Source organism: Pholis gunnellus (assembly GCF_910591455.1).
Source record: "Pholis gunnellus genome assembly, chromosome: 22".
Classification (NCBI taxonomy): Eukaryota; Metazoa; Chordata; class Actinopteri; order Perciformes; family Pholidae; genus Pholis; species Pholis gunnellus.
The window spans coordinates 3,068,536-3,086,460 of NC_136549.1; the positions used below are offsets into that span (position 1 = coordinate 3,068,536).

General features: G+C 41.5%; 1 protein-coding gene across 1 annotated transcript in view; it reads left to right on the top strand.

Annotated features, from left to right (window-relative positions):
- Nucleotides 1–9,670: 9,670 nt before the first annotated feature.
- The window catches only part of mkrn1 (makorin, ring finger protein, 1), a 17,104-nt gene continuing 8,849 nt past the window's right edge, over nt 9,671–17,925 (top strand). The window contains exons 1-4 of the mRNA XM_079183620.1: nt 9,671–9,781; nt 10,497–10,628; nt 15,672–15,853; nt 17,245–17,468. Of these exons, the coding sequence (XP_079039746.1) occupies nt 9,708–9,781; nt 10,497–10,628; nt 15,672–15,853; nt 17,245–17,468 (612 nt within the window). The 5' untranslated portion in view covers nt 9,671–9,707. The remainder of the gene's footprint in view (nt 9,782–10,496; nt 10,629–15,671; nt 15,854–17,244; nt 17,469–17,925) is intronic.

A 17,925-nucleotide genomic window follows, 5' to 3' on the forward strand; every position in this document is an offset into this window, starting at 1 on the left:
CTCCTGCTTCTCTCTCTCATCTGACTGGGCGGAGCTGCCACCTCTCCTAAAGAATCTTCTTGTATCCATCTGGTCAATGAATTGGATGATATACCGGTACAATAGCGTTATGATGGACACTATGACATTTAGTTTTCACTAGCATTAACTGATTATAAACAGCAACATTCTATAGGGACTGATATTATTGTTTTGAAATTAATATATTAATGCAAAGAATAGAGAGATGTCGATAGTTATTTCTTGTATTTCGAATTCACTCGTTCACACTGTTCACTGGAGACAGTTTCGAACAAAATAGCTAGCTAGCTAGCTTAGTGTCAACATAGCCCACTACAATATTCCCTTTCATTTGCCTCAAGTAAACCTAAATTTAAGCAGGTAACAAACGTTAACAACTACAGATAGTCACATTCTGTAACTACCTGTACTTACAATTTCACTCCGTGCATCATTTACTTTGAGCTAAACTCCTTGGCTATAATCCTGGCTGTCGTTGACGAGAGACGTTACTTGGCAGAGTGAGAAAGCCAGTGCAGCAGCCTCCCCAAGGTCCTAGTGCCCGGGGTTTATATCGTTAAGTATGATGATAGGCTATTGGATTGTAATTTGAAGGGGGAGAAAACATACAAACCAGAACGCACGCACATATGTAGCATGTTAGAGTTATAAATAACTTGTCCATGTGAGAATCAAGAGTTTAATTTAATGACATCACCAAAATTAAAATTAAATTTTTTTTATTTTTTTTTTAAAGCCAATAATGCCAAATTATTTGGGGGGGCCTAACGACGCCCCTGACCTACAGGGAGTTCTAAAAGACGGTGGCTGGAGAGATCATTACAAGCCTTGTAGACACAGTTGATGTGACATCAAGTCAAACTCTTGTCTATCAAACGGTTGGTCTACAACAGGGGTCACTAATAGGCGGACTGTGGTCCGGACCCAGACGCCGTTGTACCCAGGACCTAAAACCGATAGATAATTGAGAATTATAGCGCTTCTATTTTAACCAGCACAGCTTTTCCAGCCTTTACGGCACTCATTCAGCGGTGCAGGAAACACACCGACCAATGCGTTGTAAATCACATCACGTGATGCAGCTCAGCCAATCATCATGGTTATTCTGACAAGTTTCCTGACTCGAGTGAGCGATTTACACACACGGGGGAGACGAGGAAAGAGAACGAAGGGCAGGAGAATAGATAGCTGGATAGATACTTTATTCATCCCCAGGGGAAATTTGTTTGTTACAGCAGCAAAGATATACTTCAGCAAACGAAGTAACAGAGTAAAAATACAAATATTAAGTATGACAAATGCACAATATATACAACTAGAAAATGCATTTCCTGCTGAAAATGCGTTGGAATGCTGAAAGCTGAAATGAATTGCAAAAACATTGCTGAAAATAGAAATCCAATTAAAAAAAAATTGCAAAAAGCTTAATAATTCAAAAAGTTTAAAGATTACAAATATGAAAAGGCAGCATCACTCCTCTCCCGAAAGAGCTGAATATTTTAATATTTGAATGGTTTCTGTGGCTTAAAAAATGTCAGTAGCTGAAAGTATGAGGAAGTTGAAGAAGTTTAAGAGGATTTGAAGATTTTCTCCTTAGAGATCCCATTCAAAAAAGATTGCAAAAAGCTTAATAATTCAAAGTTTACAGATTACAAATATGAAAAGTCATATCACTCCTCCTGAAAGAGCTGAACATTTTAATATTTGAATGGTTTCTGTGGCTTAAAAAATGTCAGCAGTAGTGATATTTGTTGTAGTAGTAGAAGTTGTAGTTGTAGTAGAAGTATTATAAGCAGTAGAAGTATTAGTTGCATTAGAATAAGTGTGTGTGTGGGGGGGTCCTCTAAAAGTATCCAAGACCTGAATGACTGAATGAGAGAGACACACACAGAGAGATAGAGGGAGAGAAGTGTATGTGCCCATGTGTCTGTGAGTCTGTGTGTTTATCATGCTGATTACCTAAATCAAGAACACCTGTGTGCCAGCAGCCTGTTCTGCTGCGCAATACACACCCATTATAAAGGCAGAAAAGGACTGAAAAAATGGGACAGTTCAAAAAGTTAAAAAGATATCAAAAAGATTATAACATACAATAGTAGCTTAAGATTTTCTCAGTATTTTAAAGTTGAAATTGTGTCTGTAGCTGAAAGTATGAGGAAGTAGAAGGATTTGAAAGTTGAAGAATTATTTGAAGTATTTGAAAATATTCTCCATAGAAACCCATTAAAAAAAAAGTTGCAAAAAGCTTAATAATTCAAAAGGTTTAAAGATTAGATATATGAAAAGTCATAGCACCCCTCTGCTGAAAGAGCTGAACATGTTGATAGTTGAACGGTTTCTGTAGCTTAAAAAATGTTGAAGGAAATAAGTAGCAAAAAAAGGGGGGGGGGGGGGGGCGGAAGAAATAGTTGAATAAAGAAACAGGATAACAATAGTTGGAATGCTTAAAAGCATTCCAACAATAAAATAGAATAGTATTAAATGAACTAACTTGGTAAACTAAACAGTAGTGCAAAGATCAACCAACAGCAAACAACAACAGTGTGTAGTCATGTGAAGGATGATCTGGCCAGAGGTGATTTATTATACAGTCTAATTGCAGTGGGCAGGAAGGTTCTGGATCAGTCTGTTGGAGAAAGTGCTCCGCTGTCCCTGCAGTAGGTGGTGGAGAGGGTGGTCCGGGTTATACCATATGGATAATAATTTCCTCTCTACCACCTTTTCCAGAATGTCTTGTTTGCAGCCAATGATGGAGCCGGCCTTCTTAACAAGTTTATTAAGTCTGTTGGTGTCTCCGGCTCCAATGCTGCTCCCCCAGCAAACTACAGCGAAGTAAAGTGGACTGGCCGTAACAGACTGGTAGAACATCTCCAACAGCTTGCTACACACGTTGAAGGATCGAAGTTTCCTCAAGAAATAGAGTCGACTCATCCCCTTCTTGTACACAGCATTGATATTGGCCTTCCAGTTCAGTCTGTTGTCGATGGAGACACCCAGGAACTTGTACTCCTCCACCATGTCCCCATCCTCTCCCAGAACTTTCACCGGTTGTGGAGCCGTCATCTTCCTCCTGAAGTCGACCAGCATCTCTCTGGTCTTGGCCACGTTCAGAAGCAGTGATGATGGTGATTTCTAATGGCCCACTCCACAAAGTCATCCACTACTGCCCTGGGGCAGATCCTGATGTCTGTCTTGATGGCCACTGTGGGCTACGGGCAGAGGGAGAGGTACCAGCGAACAGGGAAGGAGCCTCCACGTGCCTCTATGTGGACAGGGACTGCCGCAGGAGGGACAGAGGACCTGTGCAGCAGCTCTGTTCCCTGAGTGGCCACACCTGTCCGGCAGGCTGGACATCTGGCACTTTATGCGCAGACTGGCGGCAGGTGTGAGCTCATTGTGCCACCCCTTCTCTCCCTACATCTTTGTGTGGGACCCAGTGGACGTGTTCCGCTTGAGAATGGCGACACAGTTGGACCGGTCCAGGAAGAGGAACGTCATGTCCATCAAGGAGATGTCTCGCTGCACGCATGGGGCGCAGGAGACCGAGCGTCTCCTTGATGAGACAGTGGAGGCGTTCCTGGGAGCCACCGACGGAATGAACATCCCACTGCTGGACCGGAACCGCATGGAGGGGATCAGGAGCACCCAGAGGGCACACGTCGCCTGTATCCAGGTATCGTAGAATATCATTCAAATGTTCTTTAGCGCCACAACCCCATTAAAAAGGGCAGATGTTGCTTGGTGTTATAATCCTACAACCAAATCCATAAAGCACCGTTCTCAATGTACGGACTTCCTCGCCTCCACATCCAGGATCCTGCTGGTGTCCAGCTTCACACCAGGACTGGTTGGGTGACCAAGGATAGGGTGTCTCTCCCCGTTTACCACTGTGTCCGAGGGTTGACGTCGCTGGAGTCATTCCATCTGCACCTCAACAGGTTCATCCCAGGTGAGTGTTTTTCTTCTCGAGTTAAAATCCTGACGTATGTCTCTGGTGTTTCAGGCTCCTCTGCAAGTGGGTGCTATTTCCAGATGTACCTGTTGGAGGGGCTGACACGGTGGAACGAGGACCGGGCCCAGGCCTCAGCGGGCGGAGCCGGGACGGGCCAGCGGCCGGGAGTAGCACACTCTCAGCCAGCTGACTAAGCATTTTCATAGGAAGACACTGGTTGAGAGCTACAGCAATCCAATGGAGTACACAGGTAACGCTAAACACTAAAGGCTGCTGATATATATACATCAGTGGTGGGCCGTCAGGGCCAGCTAAGCCTTCTCTGCTGGCCTAAACAGAATCACAAAGTTATAGCTATTTTATGATTCAATAATTGTTCACAAATACACTACATGTGTTATAATTCTTTTTCCCATTAGCTTATTTTCTCATTGCACAGCTCCTGTCTTCCTCTGTTGCTCTGCTTCCAGCCTGCAGTGCTGCTTCCAGTGCAACTTGTTTTAAAGAGAGCTTTTATCCAATCAGATTCAGCCCCTATTTCTCTATGTAAGGAGAGAGGCCCGAGGTCCTCTAGGTAGACTTTGCAGTTTAAGTAAATGGGGACGATATTGTTGATTGTCATAGTCTTCAACCAATCAGATCTTTAGTTTGACATGTTGGGCGTAACACAACTAACAGTCTGTGAAACTGGAACCCAGACGAGGATGAGCCCTGTTTTACAGGTTTATATAGGGCCCAGGCTCTCAAAATGATACCAAACTGCTGTATTAGATAGATTGAACACTATTAGTGATAAAAGAAGTTAAATATATAGTTATATAGTATATAAAAGTACAATAAAACAGCTATAAGTGCTGCTTCCAAAACCAGAATTGACGTTGGCTGACCTCAGCTGACCTGTAAACAGACCTTGATTTCTCAGGCATACTTCACTCTATCAAGCCAAGAACCCTAGCCTGTTGTACTATGACTTGTGAGAGTTGATTTGGGTGTATCTGCATCATTTCAAATCGAGAAAATTAATAAAAGTGCATTCTTTTCAGGCGAACCTGAACATTTTCAATTTGAGCTGTTATATTCATTCAGCATTAACCAGTAACATATACACTGATATGTACACATATGAACAAATCTCACAAGTGTTAGTGTTATAATTCCATTGAAATTATTCAAATATACCTTGTAGTTAGAGAGATAAGCCCCTTTGAGTATGGGTATGAAATTTTCGAGCAGAGGCCTCAAAATAGGAGTTTTAAGAGGTTAAATATTTAACATTTATTCCAACACAAAAAAGCAGTAAATAACACGTTGAAAAACACTTCAGGACATCTTATTTTTGTCACCCTCACAGGCATATTCAGTATAATACAATAATATGTATATCATATAATATTCAGTATAATATAAAACACACACACATATATATAAAATATAACATGTTTATTTATTGAGCTGCCCCTATGGACCTTGTTTGTTGGGAAACCAATAGGGAGGTAAAGATCAGGATCAAGTGCAATTAGGAATAATGGTGTTAAATTAAGCTATGATGAGTTTTCACTGTAAATGTACAGGTCTCAATTAAATGTTGATGCCTCCATGACCAAGTTAAGCAAATGAGACTGAGGACAACTATGTACAAGAAAAGATGTTCACTTTGCCTAATATGTGTGCCCTGGTGGTCTTGTGTTTCCTTACTTTCTCAGACAGGTGCTTCATATCCCTCACTGCCATAACTGTCCATGCTGAATCTGTCCCTGTTGTTTTAAAAAGCAAAATAATGCATTAGCATGACTGCTGTTGTGTTCAGAATTTCTCAGCAAAAGGAAAAGCCCCCCTTCTTGCTCCTTCGTCCGTCAGTAATACAAGGCCGAATCAGCTGGTTCAAGTTCAAATCAAAAGGTATTTAATATCTAACAAAAGCAAATGCAGTTACAAACTGAATCACACTATGAATAACAATATATATATCCCGTGGAATAGAGATCTAGAATCTAATATGTTCTACACAACAGCCTAGCGTTCTGCAGTCCAGCTGTAATGCAGTTCACATCAGATCTGAAGATCTCCGGGGATTCAAAGTCTTTTGTCCAAGAAGAGTCTCTGAAATGTCTCATAAATCACATTCGTCACCACATCGATCAGCTCAGGGATTGGCTGAAACCTTCGGACTTCAGTCGGCCACTTCTTTGACCAGTTCCTCCCCCCTTCTTGAAGTCTGTGCTCCTCCTGAGCACATTTATTACCTTATATGGTAGTTTCCTGAGATCTCCTCTTTCACAGACACATGATACATTCAGCAAATCTTCTTTTGGTTTAAAACTTCAACAAGTAAACATTTTGTAATACATAATATCCAGCACTAGGAGTGCTTTTAAACATAGATTTCTCATACTGCATCCAGCTAGCCAAACGTTTCTGGTGTACCAGCTACTAGAGAAGCTTCGCATGTACTGCTTCCCTTTCCTGCTAGTCTGCTGTCTGATTGTGAGGTCAGGCTGATCTGGGCCCAGCTCTTTCACTTGCAGTTTCTCTGCCAAAGTTCTCCTCTCAAACGGGTCTTGGAGGAATAGTGCTCACCTCGCCTGTAGAGACTACTCTTGACGGCGACGCACAGTTTTGGGCAATACAGATTCTGCCCTGAGCTGAATCTATTTGAGGACGCTGATTGGCTAAATTGTATGTCATTCATTCATATCTTTAATCAGCAATTGGCTAAACTGCTTCATAGACCCGCCTCCTGTGGGCAATTTTGCCAGAGCCCCAGAGCTGTTGAGACATGCAGACATGCGGAGAGGACGTGCAGGAAAAGCATATATTTTGCGCAGATATCATATTTTACACATATTACTGGGAAATATTTCAAAAACACAAATATTGACAATTGTATAATTTATAATTTATTTATTTTAATTTGTTGTGGCTCAAGATGGGCTCAAGATGCGCCCTAGCGCGGAAGCGGCAGTCATCCGACGTAGTTCCTGGAGAAGTCGGTGAAATTCACCGAGCTGTGTGCGCCTACGGATGCTGTTATGAACCCACAGACGACAGCGTTTGGCATTCCGACATTTGAGGGACTTCCACAACAAGTACAAAGCAGCAATTGTCCTTATTCCTTTCATGGTTGATGGCGGAAAGAAATGGCGGACAGTTGGCTTCCAGGTCGATAAGCCACGCCCCCTCTCCGGTGCGTTTGGCGCAATTCACGCAAATGAACACAAATGGTCCCCAGCGAGACCGGCGGCGCGATTGACGCAGCATTAGTGTTGGTGTGAACGCAGCATTAGGCTACATCCATACTACTCCGTTTTCAAACGTAAACAAAGTTTTCAAACAAAAACGATCTCCGTCCACACAGCGTTTCAGCACCATTTTCGAATTGATGTCCGTCCATACGAACACGCCTTAAAACGAATATCACGTGACTCTTCACGTACACTGGGTATGCGCGTGGGTGTCGATGTAAACAGGAAGTAGATTGGTTGCTTAGTTCAAAAAAATACGACAGAGTAATAAAGTAGTCTTTAATAATGAAAAGGTCATGTTTGATACTTAAGATCTTCACTAAAATCTTCCTCTATGAACTCAAACAGACAGTTCGTGGAAGGTTTTAGAAGTTTTTCAGACTTAGTTACAGCGCTGCAGGTCATGTTCTATCTCTCTCTCTCTCACATATCAAATTTACTTTAAAATCAACACTTACACGTAACACTTTGCTAGATTATGGGTCCATAAATGTGGTCAACACACGTTTCTCAATCGTTTCCTCTGTGTTGTTGTCTGTTCTCACTCGTAGCTCTGCTGGTGGCTTAACTATTTGTCCTACTGAATAGCATTTACTGCTAACCGCGACTTCAGACGTCCGCTCTGTAGAGCTGATAACGCCGCTGGTCACTGATCGCTCAAATAACAGCTGCCTCCTCCGTAATAATGCAGACTTTAACAGCACAACAGCTGCTAGTAAAGACAACAAGGTCAGCATCACCTGTAATCAGTTGTCCATGTTAAATTGACCTGGTAGTCGATCGGTATTCAATGTTGTCGTTTGTGAGCAGCACATGTATTAAAAAAAAATGTCTGATGAAATCTGATGAACCTTAATGTAAAAGAGACACAGGGGTGAAATCTGATTGGATAAAAGCTCGACTTAAAACAAGCTGCACTGGAAGCAGAGCAACAGAGGAAGACAGTAGCTGTGCAATGAGAAAATAAGATAATGGGAAAAATATTTGTATAAATTATAATACATGTAGTGTATTTAAGAAACATTATTAAATGATAAAATAGCTATAACTTTGTGATTCTGTTTAGGCCAGCAGAGAAGGCTTTGCAGGCCTTGACCGCCCACCACTGGTAGAAAGTATATCTCCACTGGGGGCAAAAATTCTCTCCCAAAACCAATATACATATGTCCACCGAGAATCGAATGGCAAAACTGTCCACAGTTAACTTAGATGGAATTGATAGTTTAACTGTCGAGGCTGGACACTTCACGAGAGGAGGAAGGCTGCAAAACTTTCGCCGCTGCTAACTTTCAGCAACGGAGTCTAATCAAAAACGAACTGGATCCAATTTAAAGTCAAAAATAGTAATTTAATAAAAACGATAGCAGATACAACTGCAACCACGAAGGTAACAATGCAAACTGATGCAAACAAATGCAACCTAATGTTTTACAAATGCAATCTGAAATACACCATGCATGGTAATGTTCTCGAGAACAGAGACCACGTGCAACTCCACTCACAGGTCCGACCTGGCCGGGTGCTGAAAAACAGATATTGACTCAAGCTTGCTCTCTCAAACATTCTTTTTATGTTCTTTGATGGTCGGAAAGTGTCCGAAACCTGTCGCAAAACATAAAGGCCGTCATTCGGGGTCAGTGATTGGTTTCCGATTGATCTGACCCCTCCTTCATCGATCCGCTGCTCATCTCAGTGGCTAGGCTCCCTCTGACATCACCTCTGACCTGCCCTCTGTCCTGCGGCCGCATGGTCTTACCCAGGAGTCCTCTCTGTTGTCTTACGGCAGTCTCTGCTTCTCATCAGTTGTCTCAGCTTCTCCTCCCCTGTCTCTGCAAAGCCTCGCCTTGAATAATCCCTAACTTTCCCTGATGGCTATTCTTTACAGTTTTTAAATCCTCCAGTGATTATGCATTCATGATTTCAATACATTCAATGTGTCAATATACTGTAACATATAATATCCTTCATGTAAACATATTACAAACATATAATTCATTCTTTAGTAAATATATTGTGACTCTAACATATTTTACATTTTATTATTGTGACACCTCTATTCACCACTAAGGGTGCTATACATTATACTACTAATACTTCTTAATACTGTAATTCTCCACATAACCAAACAATGTTGAGAAATTCTTTGATATTTTGTTTTAATTTTCTAAACCAGGGTAGGCCTAATAACCCCAAACAACAGTATCACAGTGGAGCATCTCACAATGATAAGCAATTTACAAGTAAATTGTGTTGAAACAAAAGTAACGTGCGTTAATACACTCACACCGATTGGTTTTCATTGGCCTGCAGATTCGTCAGTGTTTTTTAGTTTGTCGTTATAATGAGTGGGACACTGCTGCCCCGGCGTAGTGGACAGTACCTAGCGTGAGTTGTTCGGTAAATCCCGACTCGAACCCTAGATATGCGAAAGAAGCCGAGCTGGAGCGGAGCTTTCCGGAACATCCGGCTGTAGCTTCTCAACATAAACAGCAATGGCGGAGGCAGCAGCAGCGTCTATGGCGGCTTCATCAATAACAGTAGGTTGGACCAAACACGTAACCTGCAGGTAAGACAAGAAAAAGGACGTTTAATATCAAAGATAGTGATATCGTCTGTCGTTCAATACCAAAATAGCTGTTACGCGGTGGCTGGCTAGCGACTGACAACAGCGTCATCTTCGGCTCGGCTCAGCTGTTGTCTAGCTAGCTTCAGTACTCTACTGTGTTGTTGTGTTCACTGTGTTATGGTCTCAGAGCAGACTGGCGTGCTAGCTTAGCGGCCAGCGTGCTAGCCACATTTTCAACGATTAACTCGGCAAGCATTAATGCCAGACTAAAATGTTGGACTACGTAAACCAACTGTTATACAACAGTGATAAAGCCCTTAGTCGTGAGCTGTTCTCTTTAACTTTAAAACAAGTCAACGTTGATACCAGCGAGTCTAGCTTATTGGTGAGTTTGAATTTACTCCGCGTACCATGACCTACTATTCATAGCAGCTGCTGGGTGCCACATCCAGACATTAGCTGGCGTTATCAGTCCAAATGTTTGTGACCATGCCTAGAGGAGCTTTAATGCGTTGCCAATGTGAAAGTGAAAGACGACATTTACACACAGTTGTCTCGCTAGGATCTAGCGGGTTCGTCAAATGTTTAAAGTTAGCTTTCAAGTTAAAGTTAAGTTTAACATACGGATTTGAATGAACAAACAAATGTTTTCCGTTCAAATGTATGACCTGAAATAGTTTACTAGACTCGACGATTTCTTATTTTGTATTTTCAGGTATTTCATGCATGGTCTATGCAAAGAAGGAGACAACTGTCGATATTCCCACGATCTGACCAGCAGCAAACCTGCAGATATGATTTGCAAGTTCTTTCAGAAGGGAAACTGTGTGTTTGGGGACCGTTGCAGGTAAAGTCACACCTGAAATCCAAGTATAAATTAGAAATGTAACATATTTCAATGTGGATCCAATAAAAAAGGTTTGGCTCATATTTGTAGTCAACTGGCATGTTCAAAGTCAGCTGCCACAGCTTAAAAAAGTGCTCCCGGTTGTCAGTTAAGATGTATCATAACTTCCTTTCTAAAACTGGCCTTTCCCTCAGTCAAATGACAGCACAGCAACTTTGCTGGCAGGGCTTGTCTCCTCAAGTGGATCAGACACCTGAGACTGCTGATGTCAACATGTTGGTCTGTATCTGTGTCAGCTCCTTGTATGTCCAATGAGGAACCACAATCACTTGTCTGTGGCATTTCAGAATTGCTCTGCTGGATAGAATAGTCTACTATAAAAAATGTCTTTGAGTGATAGTGGTGTATGTTTAACACTCCTGCCAGCATAATCCAACTCCTGGTTTTCTCACCACCGGTCTTTGTTGAGAGACAACAATTCTAGTACATGCATAGAGCACTCGGCTCACTGTATTTAGCAAACTCTTTTGGACACATTTTCTGTTTCCTCAAAATCCTGTCTATAAAATATAAAAGTTTGTTCTGTGTTTGAATATGATGCATGGACGTGTCTTAAAGGACCATGCCACTGGGCTGCAACTAATGATTATTTTTCATTACCGATTAATCTGCAGACATTTTCATCATTTTTTTTCTTTATAAAAAGACAGAAATTGAATAATGCACAACTTCCTTAATCTCAATTTAAAATATTGATTTCCTGACTAAAAGTCCAAAACTCAAAGGTGGTCAGTTTACTATCATAGAGGACTTAGGGAAGCAGCACATATTCACATTTGAGAGGTTGGAACCAGGGCATTTGATAATCAATTATCAAAATTAGTACCTATTGATTGCAATTCATTATTATTGATTGATTGATTAATATGAAAATTAAGCTTTGAAGACTTTAAACTTGTACATGGTATATCCCATTGAAATACATAAAAATCATGTCATAAGCATGAGGTTGGCTGCAGATTAGTTGAATACGGTTTGGATATTAGCCACGTGATTTCCCACTATCACAATAATTTCCACACTCAATAAAACCCTTTTTAAAAATCCATACATAATGCGCATTAAACATTACGCAACAAATTTTATACGAGACTGAAATCAACCTCAACCAGTTGTTTCCTTAAAAATATATTTAGCAGTTTTATTTGTAGTAAATGGGCTGGAACATGCAGCAGTATGGAGCGGATTAGCTTCCCAGTCTGTTGTCAAGCTTGAATATACCCAGACAGCAGCAGCCAGATTGTACAGACAGTGTCTGCTCCATGTCTGGCTTCAGGAGCATCCCCATAGTTAGAGAGGCACTCAGATGAACAGCCCAGCAGCAGCAGGGGGACATTAGTTATTCACATACTTGATCATTTTCTTTCAATAGTCTGCTTATTGCCTGTAGGAAGCCTTTGGTTCGGTGTATATAACACTGAGCTGCTTCTGTTGTTGTGTTGATAAGTCACATTCCGCCATCCTTGTGATGGAGCTGCAGTGAGAAGGGTGTCATTATGTCTGTGCTCCCGTGGGGCTTTGCACCCTGTATTAAGAGTCCAGAGAAAAGCTCTCCCCGTGGGGGTTTATTATGGCTGAATTCCCTTGGCTCTGTCTATTGTGATGGGCTCTGTCTAGCTCTCTCACTCTGTCTGTGTCTCTCTCTCTTCTGCAGCCCCCATGGCCAGACAAAGTGCATTCTAGCCTGCATGGCAATTGCATAACGCTCTCCGTTTCCCTCCCGCTCTCTTTCCCTGAGCTATCCACCCCCTCCAGTGCTCTTGCTGGGTCCCTCAGGTTCATTCTGCTGCAGCACCCTCCTCTCTCATTTATGTATGCAAAGCTCCAGCAGCCCTCCTCCCAGTCATCCAGCACTCTCAGTGGCTGTCTGGGAACAGACTGTTTAACAGTGTTCTGATTGAGCTCACCATCATGGATGAGAGATTGGGCAGGTGTTCCTTTTGTATGGCTGTGTGTGTTGCAAAAAAATCTTGCGATTAAAAAAATTTTAATCATTGCCCAATACTTGCAGTTGTGAGAAATTGTGAGCTTTATGTCTTCTTCACTCTTTGACACATGTTGCGTGCGTTTGTGACTGCGCTGCTGTGTGCCGACGTAAAACTAATGTGGCGTTGTGTTAATGTGACCAACAAAAAATGAAAATTTTGTTTCATCTCTATCTATTATAATTGTGATTTTGGTTCATACCTCTATGCCATCTCATTCTCACATGAGTGGTTCTGCTGTGTTTATGTTATCAGATTAGTTGCATTTAAGCACTCTTTACAGGGCTCAACACTAACTTTTAAAAAAGGCATCAGCTTTTGTTTGCTAAAACTGCAATTATGGTTTTTAGTCACCTTTTTATATTCGTAAGAAATTGAGACACTATGCAATAATGAAAATGTGACATGCACATGTCAGTGTCGTTTTCTTTTACATTAAGGTTCATCAGACATAGGGGTGAAATCTGATTGGATAAAGGCTCTACTTAAAACAAGCTGCACTGGAAGCAGAGCAACTGAGGAAGACAGTAGCTGTGCAATGAGAAAATAAGCTAATGGGACATTTTTTTTAATACATGTGTATTTATGAAAAATTATAAAATAGCTATAACTTTGTGATTCTGTCTAGGCCAGCCACGGGCTATTTTCATAATTTTTCATAAATGCACTACATGTATTCTAAATATTTTTTCCCATTAGCTTATTGCATAGCTACTGTCTTCCTCAGTTGCCCTGCTTCCAGCGCAGCTTGTTGTAAGTAGAGCTTTTATCCAATCTGATTTCGCTCCTATGCTGTCTCTAAGTAAAAAAAATCTGCCCGAGGCCTGCAGAATTACAAGTGAATCTCTTTGCAGTTTAAGTAAATGAGGACGATATTGTTGATTGTCACAGTCTTCAACCAATCAGATTTTTTGTTTGACATGTTGGGCGTATTCGTTGACGTGCCAGAGCCTCACTGAAGGAGGAGGAGAAACACATTTGGTGGCGGATTTACTGGCAACGCCTTTCTGGAGAAGGACATTTCAAGAAAAGCTGGACATTGTAAGAAAGGGTTGGCCAACCCCACAGCTAGCAGCCCTGACCCAGCCAGGAAAAGGATCTGTGCGAATGTTATTCCTGGCTAACGGCGTCGGAGAAGTGTTGCACATTTTATGGCTAAGAATGCGTTTGCAACTGAGCGTCTTGGTGTTTGGAGCTATGCTTGATTTGCAAACCTGAGTGGTCTAACCAAGGCAGCAACAAGACACCATAGCACGACAGGACACTAACAAGCTACGGTGCTTTTGAAAACTTTTTGGGGGACCCGATTGAATCTACAACTCAACGAACAAGTTCGTAGGAGGACCTCTGGCTGGAACTGAACTGCACCGATGTATTGTACAACCGCGTCATTAAACTCTTTGTAATCAAAGTAAGGAGGATGGACTTTGTCTTTAAATAGTGAACAGCAGCTTTGGTAAGTGAAGTGCTTTTGTTTTTTTACATCTGCAGTAGCGTTACTACTGTGTTAATTTGTCTATCTGGTTAATATTACCTCTGATGTGAATAATATTTGAATGGCCCGAGCTCTTGTGTGTGTGTGTGTGTGTGTGGATGAATGTGTGTTTTAGCGCCGCAGGTTTGCTGGATTGATTTGTCGTGCTTTGTTGTCATATAAATATGTGACTGGTTCTTGTGAGTTTGTTCTTGTCATCGTGTTAATTACATTGATTTTGACTATATGCATTTTCCGTTTGACGGTTTACATTGATTTCAGGATGGTTGAAATTATGCCATGCATTTGACACACCAGTGCTCTACCTCATCAAAAGCGTTTGTATTGACATTTGAGGAGAAACAAATATACTGTCATATATATATATATATATATATATATATATATATATATATATATATATATATATATATATATATATATATATATATATATATATATATATATATACCGTTATCGTGTGTGCTCCAAAACTATACCGATTATTTATGACATACTATCCTCTAGGTCTGTAATGTCAGTTTCCCTGTACAAACATTACACAGGTGCAGTGGCTGATCAGTGGTATCTGGTTGACTATGTTTAACTCTGACATATCAAACATGTTTAAAATGAATCTAGGTGGCCCCGATAGGTCTGCGAACAGTTACCACCCCTCACATTACCGGATAATCTGTGCCGAACATCGGACAGACCAAAGTCCCAGATCAGATTTACTTCCCGACATTCAAAGGAGAAATCTAGCCCTATGTCCTGCCCAGATTATCTGGTAATGTAGGCTATTCTTTTTTACTTTATTTAGACTGTGTTCTGTTGATTTACACTTAAAATATTCAGCCCTTTTTGCGTTATTCACTTTAGTTTCACAATTTATATCTAGCCTTGGCTATAGACTTGATCCTTTTTTTCATGAAGGAGAAAATGTGTGAAGCCATTCTTATTGCACCTCATTTGCAACAATAAAAATGGCGTTAATACTGCACATCGCATTTTTGAGCCAATCGTTATCGACGCAAAATATATACTTTCATGGCGGCAGCCCTAGTGCCATGGTTAATTGTAACAAGTAGTAGAAATGCTGTCTTGAGATGGAGATACAGTTTCAGCCAGAGACATGGCATTAAATATGGGTAACGTCCTTGATTAATGGGAAGCTACTTTTGGTAATGAGTCACTTTGGACTTGAAGTTATTTGCTTCTGAAAAACGTTTTGACTTCCTTATACTCTTATGAACCTTTTATTGATGGTAGAAGTTTGTTTCGTGCCCCTTGTAAGTAGCTGCTCAGTAGGGTCAGTAATGTTACAATCCTGGATTGCTCATATTTAGCATCTTAAAGTTATCATTTTTATTGTTCGTTATCAACTTGGGTTTTCACTGTTTGTATTTCAGCTCGTCCCTTATAGCTGAATATTTTCCCGTTCATCGCTCTGGTTCTGCATTAGTGCTTTTTGGCAGTACATCATGTGAACTGTAACAATCCTGGTCCCGTGTGCCTCCTCAGGTTTGAACACTGTAAACCAGCGAAGAGCAAGGAGTTGCCAACCCCACAGACGCTGCCGCTGCCCTCTGTCTCGCTGGCCGGCTCGTCAGACCCAGAACCCAGTGGGTCAACACCCAGTTCAGGGGCACAAGACTGGGTCAACGCTGCTGAGTTTGTTCCAGGACAGCCGTACTGTGGACGGGGTGAGTTACTAGCATTGTCATGTGTCATATTGATACTCACACCCAAACATTTGATGGGAAGGTCTTTCATACCTCCATCGTAATAAATGTGATAAATCAACACTGGCTCACACGCATGTGTGACATTGAGACACAACCGCCCCCACATTTTTCATGCTCAAATGTACTTTATTGGCAGCTGCATGCAGCCAATCGGGTTACACAAGAGTTGTGAATTTATTATTATTATTATTGTAATAATAGTTGAAAGCTTTCAGTTTCATTTTGAACTTTCTGGGGTCTTCGAGGACATATAGCCTAGAGCTGTGATGGAAATCAATCAATGAATCATAGAATGTACAATCCTTATAGAGTCTCCTTTATAACAGTTTTTGTCCATCACATTTCTGATGCTCCTCACCTCACTTGGTAAAGACAGTTGGTCCTTTTGGAGTTAACATACTTTTTTTGTTGCAGTTCAAACAACCTCTGGCGCTTTTCTCCATTTGGCTTAGTTAATTTAGGCTTGTCTGAACTCTTTCATTCTGACTCTGATGTGGGACAAAAGAGCAGAACATGACCACCTGAAAAGGATTTTATTTGCCTTCCAAGTGATGTTTTTGCTTCTCTTGGGTTGTTTGGTCTGTAGCAGTCAACTGAGACAACAGCTGTGAATGACACTAATGATGCTCTGTGACGGGTTCATGCACTGTCATGAGGTCTGAAAATGCAGAGCAGCTCAAGTTATGATTTTGTTGAAAGGTAACTTCGACCTAGACCCTATTTACACATTTTGGTGTCAGTACAGTATGCAGACGCTAAACATGCTGCAAATAATGTGATCATATTGGGACAATTTGACACCGTCATTTACGTCTAAAAGTGGAGGGGGAGCTCAGGAGACTGCTGGTGTTCCTGTGGGTGCTGTGACCCTACAACCACCGAGGTTTGCTGCTCCTTATTCAGATTTCACAACGAGACTTCTCCTTGAGCGAGACGTTGACACAATCACAGAAGGGATCAAGCGAAATGTAAAATAGACGTTGTATTTCTCCATAGGGTTCTTCACATAATCCTGTCACACTTGTGATAACAATCAGAGCCTGTCAATGGCAAAAACAAGGCATTGTAGTGGACGTAGCGTTACATTTGCGCTGCTTAATTGCTCTCGCAGCTCGTTTCACGCTGCCGCTTACAGCATTCTCCCTCTATACTGGACCAATTTCAAAAAATGATTGTCCCCATTTTCCAGTCGGGTACAAAAACATGGGAAAATAGGGCTGAAAAGTTACCCTTTAAGTTCAAGTTTAAAGGTTGCTTAAGTTGAGGGCTCATTTACAAAAGAAGGCATTAGTAGCAGCATGAGTTTGTTTTGTGGCACGAAATAAATGTAAACATATTTCCATGTACAGCTGAGCCTGTGAAGCCTGAGAGCTCCGTCCCTCTTATCGAGGAGTTTGACAGTGAGGCATCGCAGGACAACAAAGAGCTGAGGAAGCAGCTCTGTCCGTACGCAGCCGTTGGAGAGTGCCGCTATGGAATCAACTGTGCCTATCTCCACGGCGACGTGTGTGACATGTGCGGCCTCCAAGTGCTCCACCCCACCGACAACGCCCAGCGCTCCGCGCACACTAAGGTAGGGGTTACAGAAATAACCTAACCATGCCGGGGTGCGCATTTACTATCCCACTTTTCCTATAATATTCTGGATTTACTAGAGGTGGATAATAAAGCAATTTTTTTACAGCTGATATGCCGGCGACTTGTCGCTTTCACTGGTTTAAATGTCGTTTGTCATTTAACAATTAATTTTACTTTTAGTAAAGCGTACTCTGCATGGACAGCTGCTTTAAATCACACAAATATCCCACTATATGAGTGTTTATAAACTTAATAATCGTCTCTATATTGATTGAACAAGACTCCCCCGACTCTCTCACTAGGGTGACCGGGGCGGGGGAAATAAAATGCATAAAAACAAACGTGGTTGATTTCTTACCTTGGAGCCAACATGAAAGCTATTTTGGTTCAGGATATGTCTGCTGTCAGCCATACTGTTGTGTGTAGGTTAGCGAGCCGCTGTCCACTCTGCT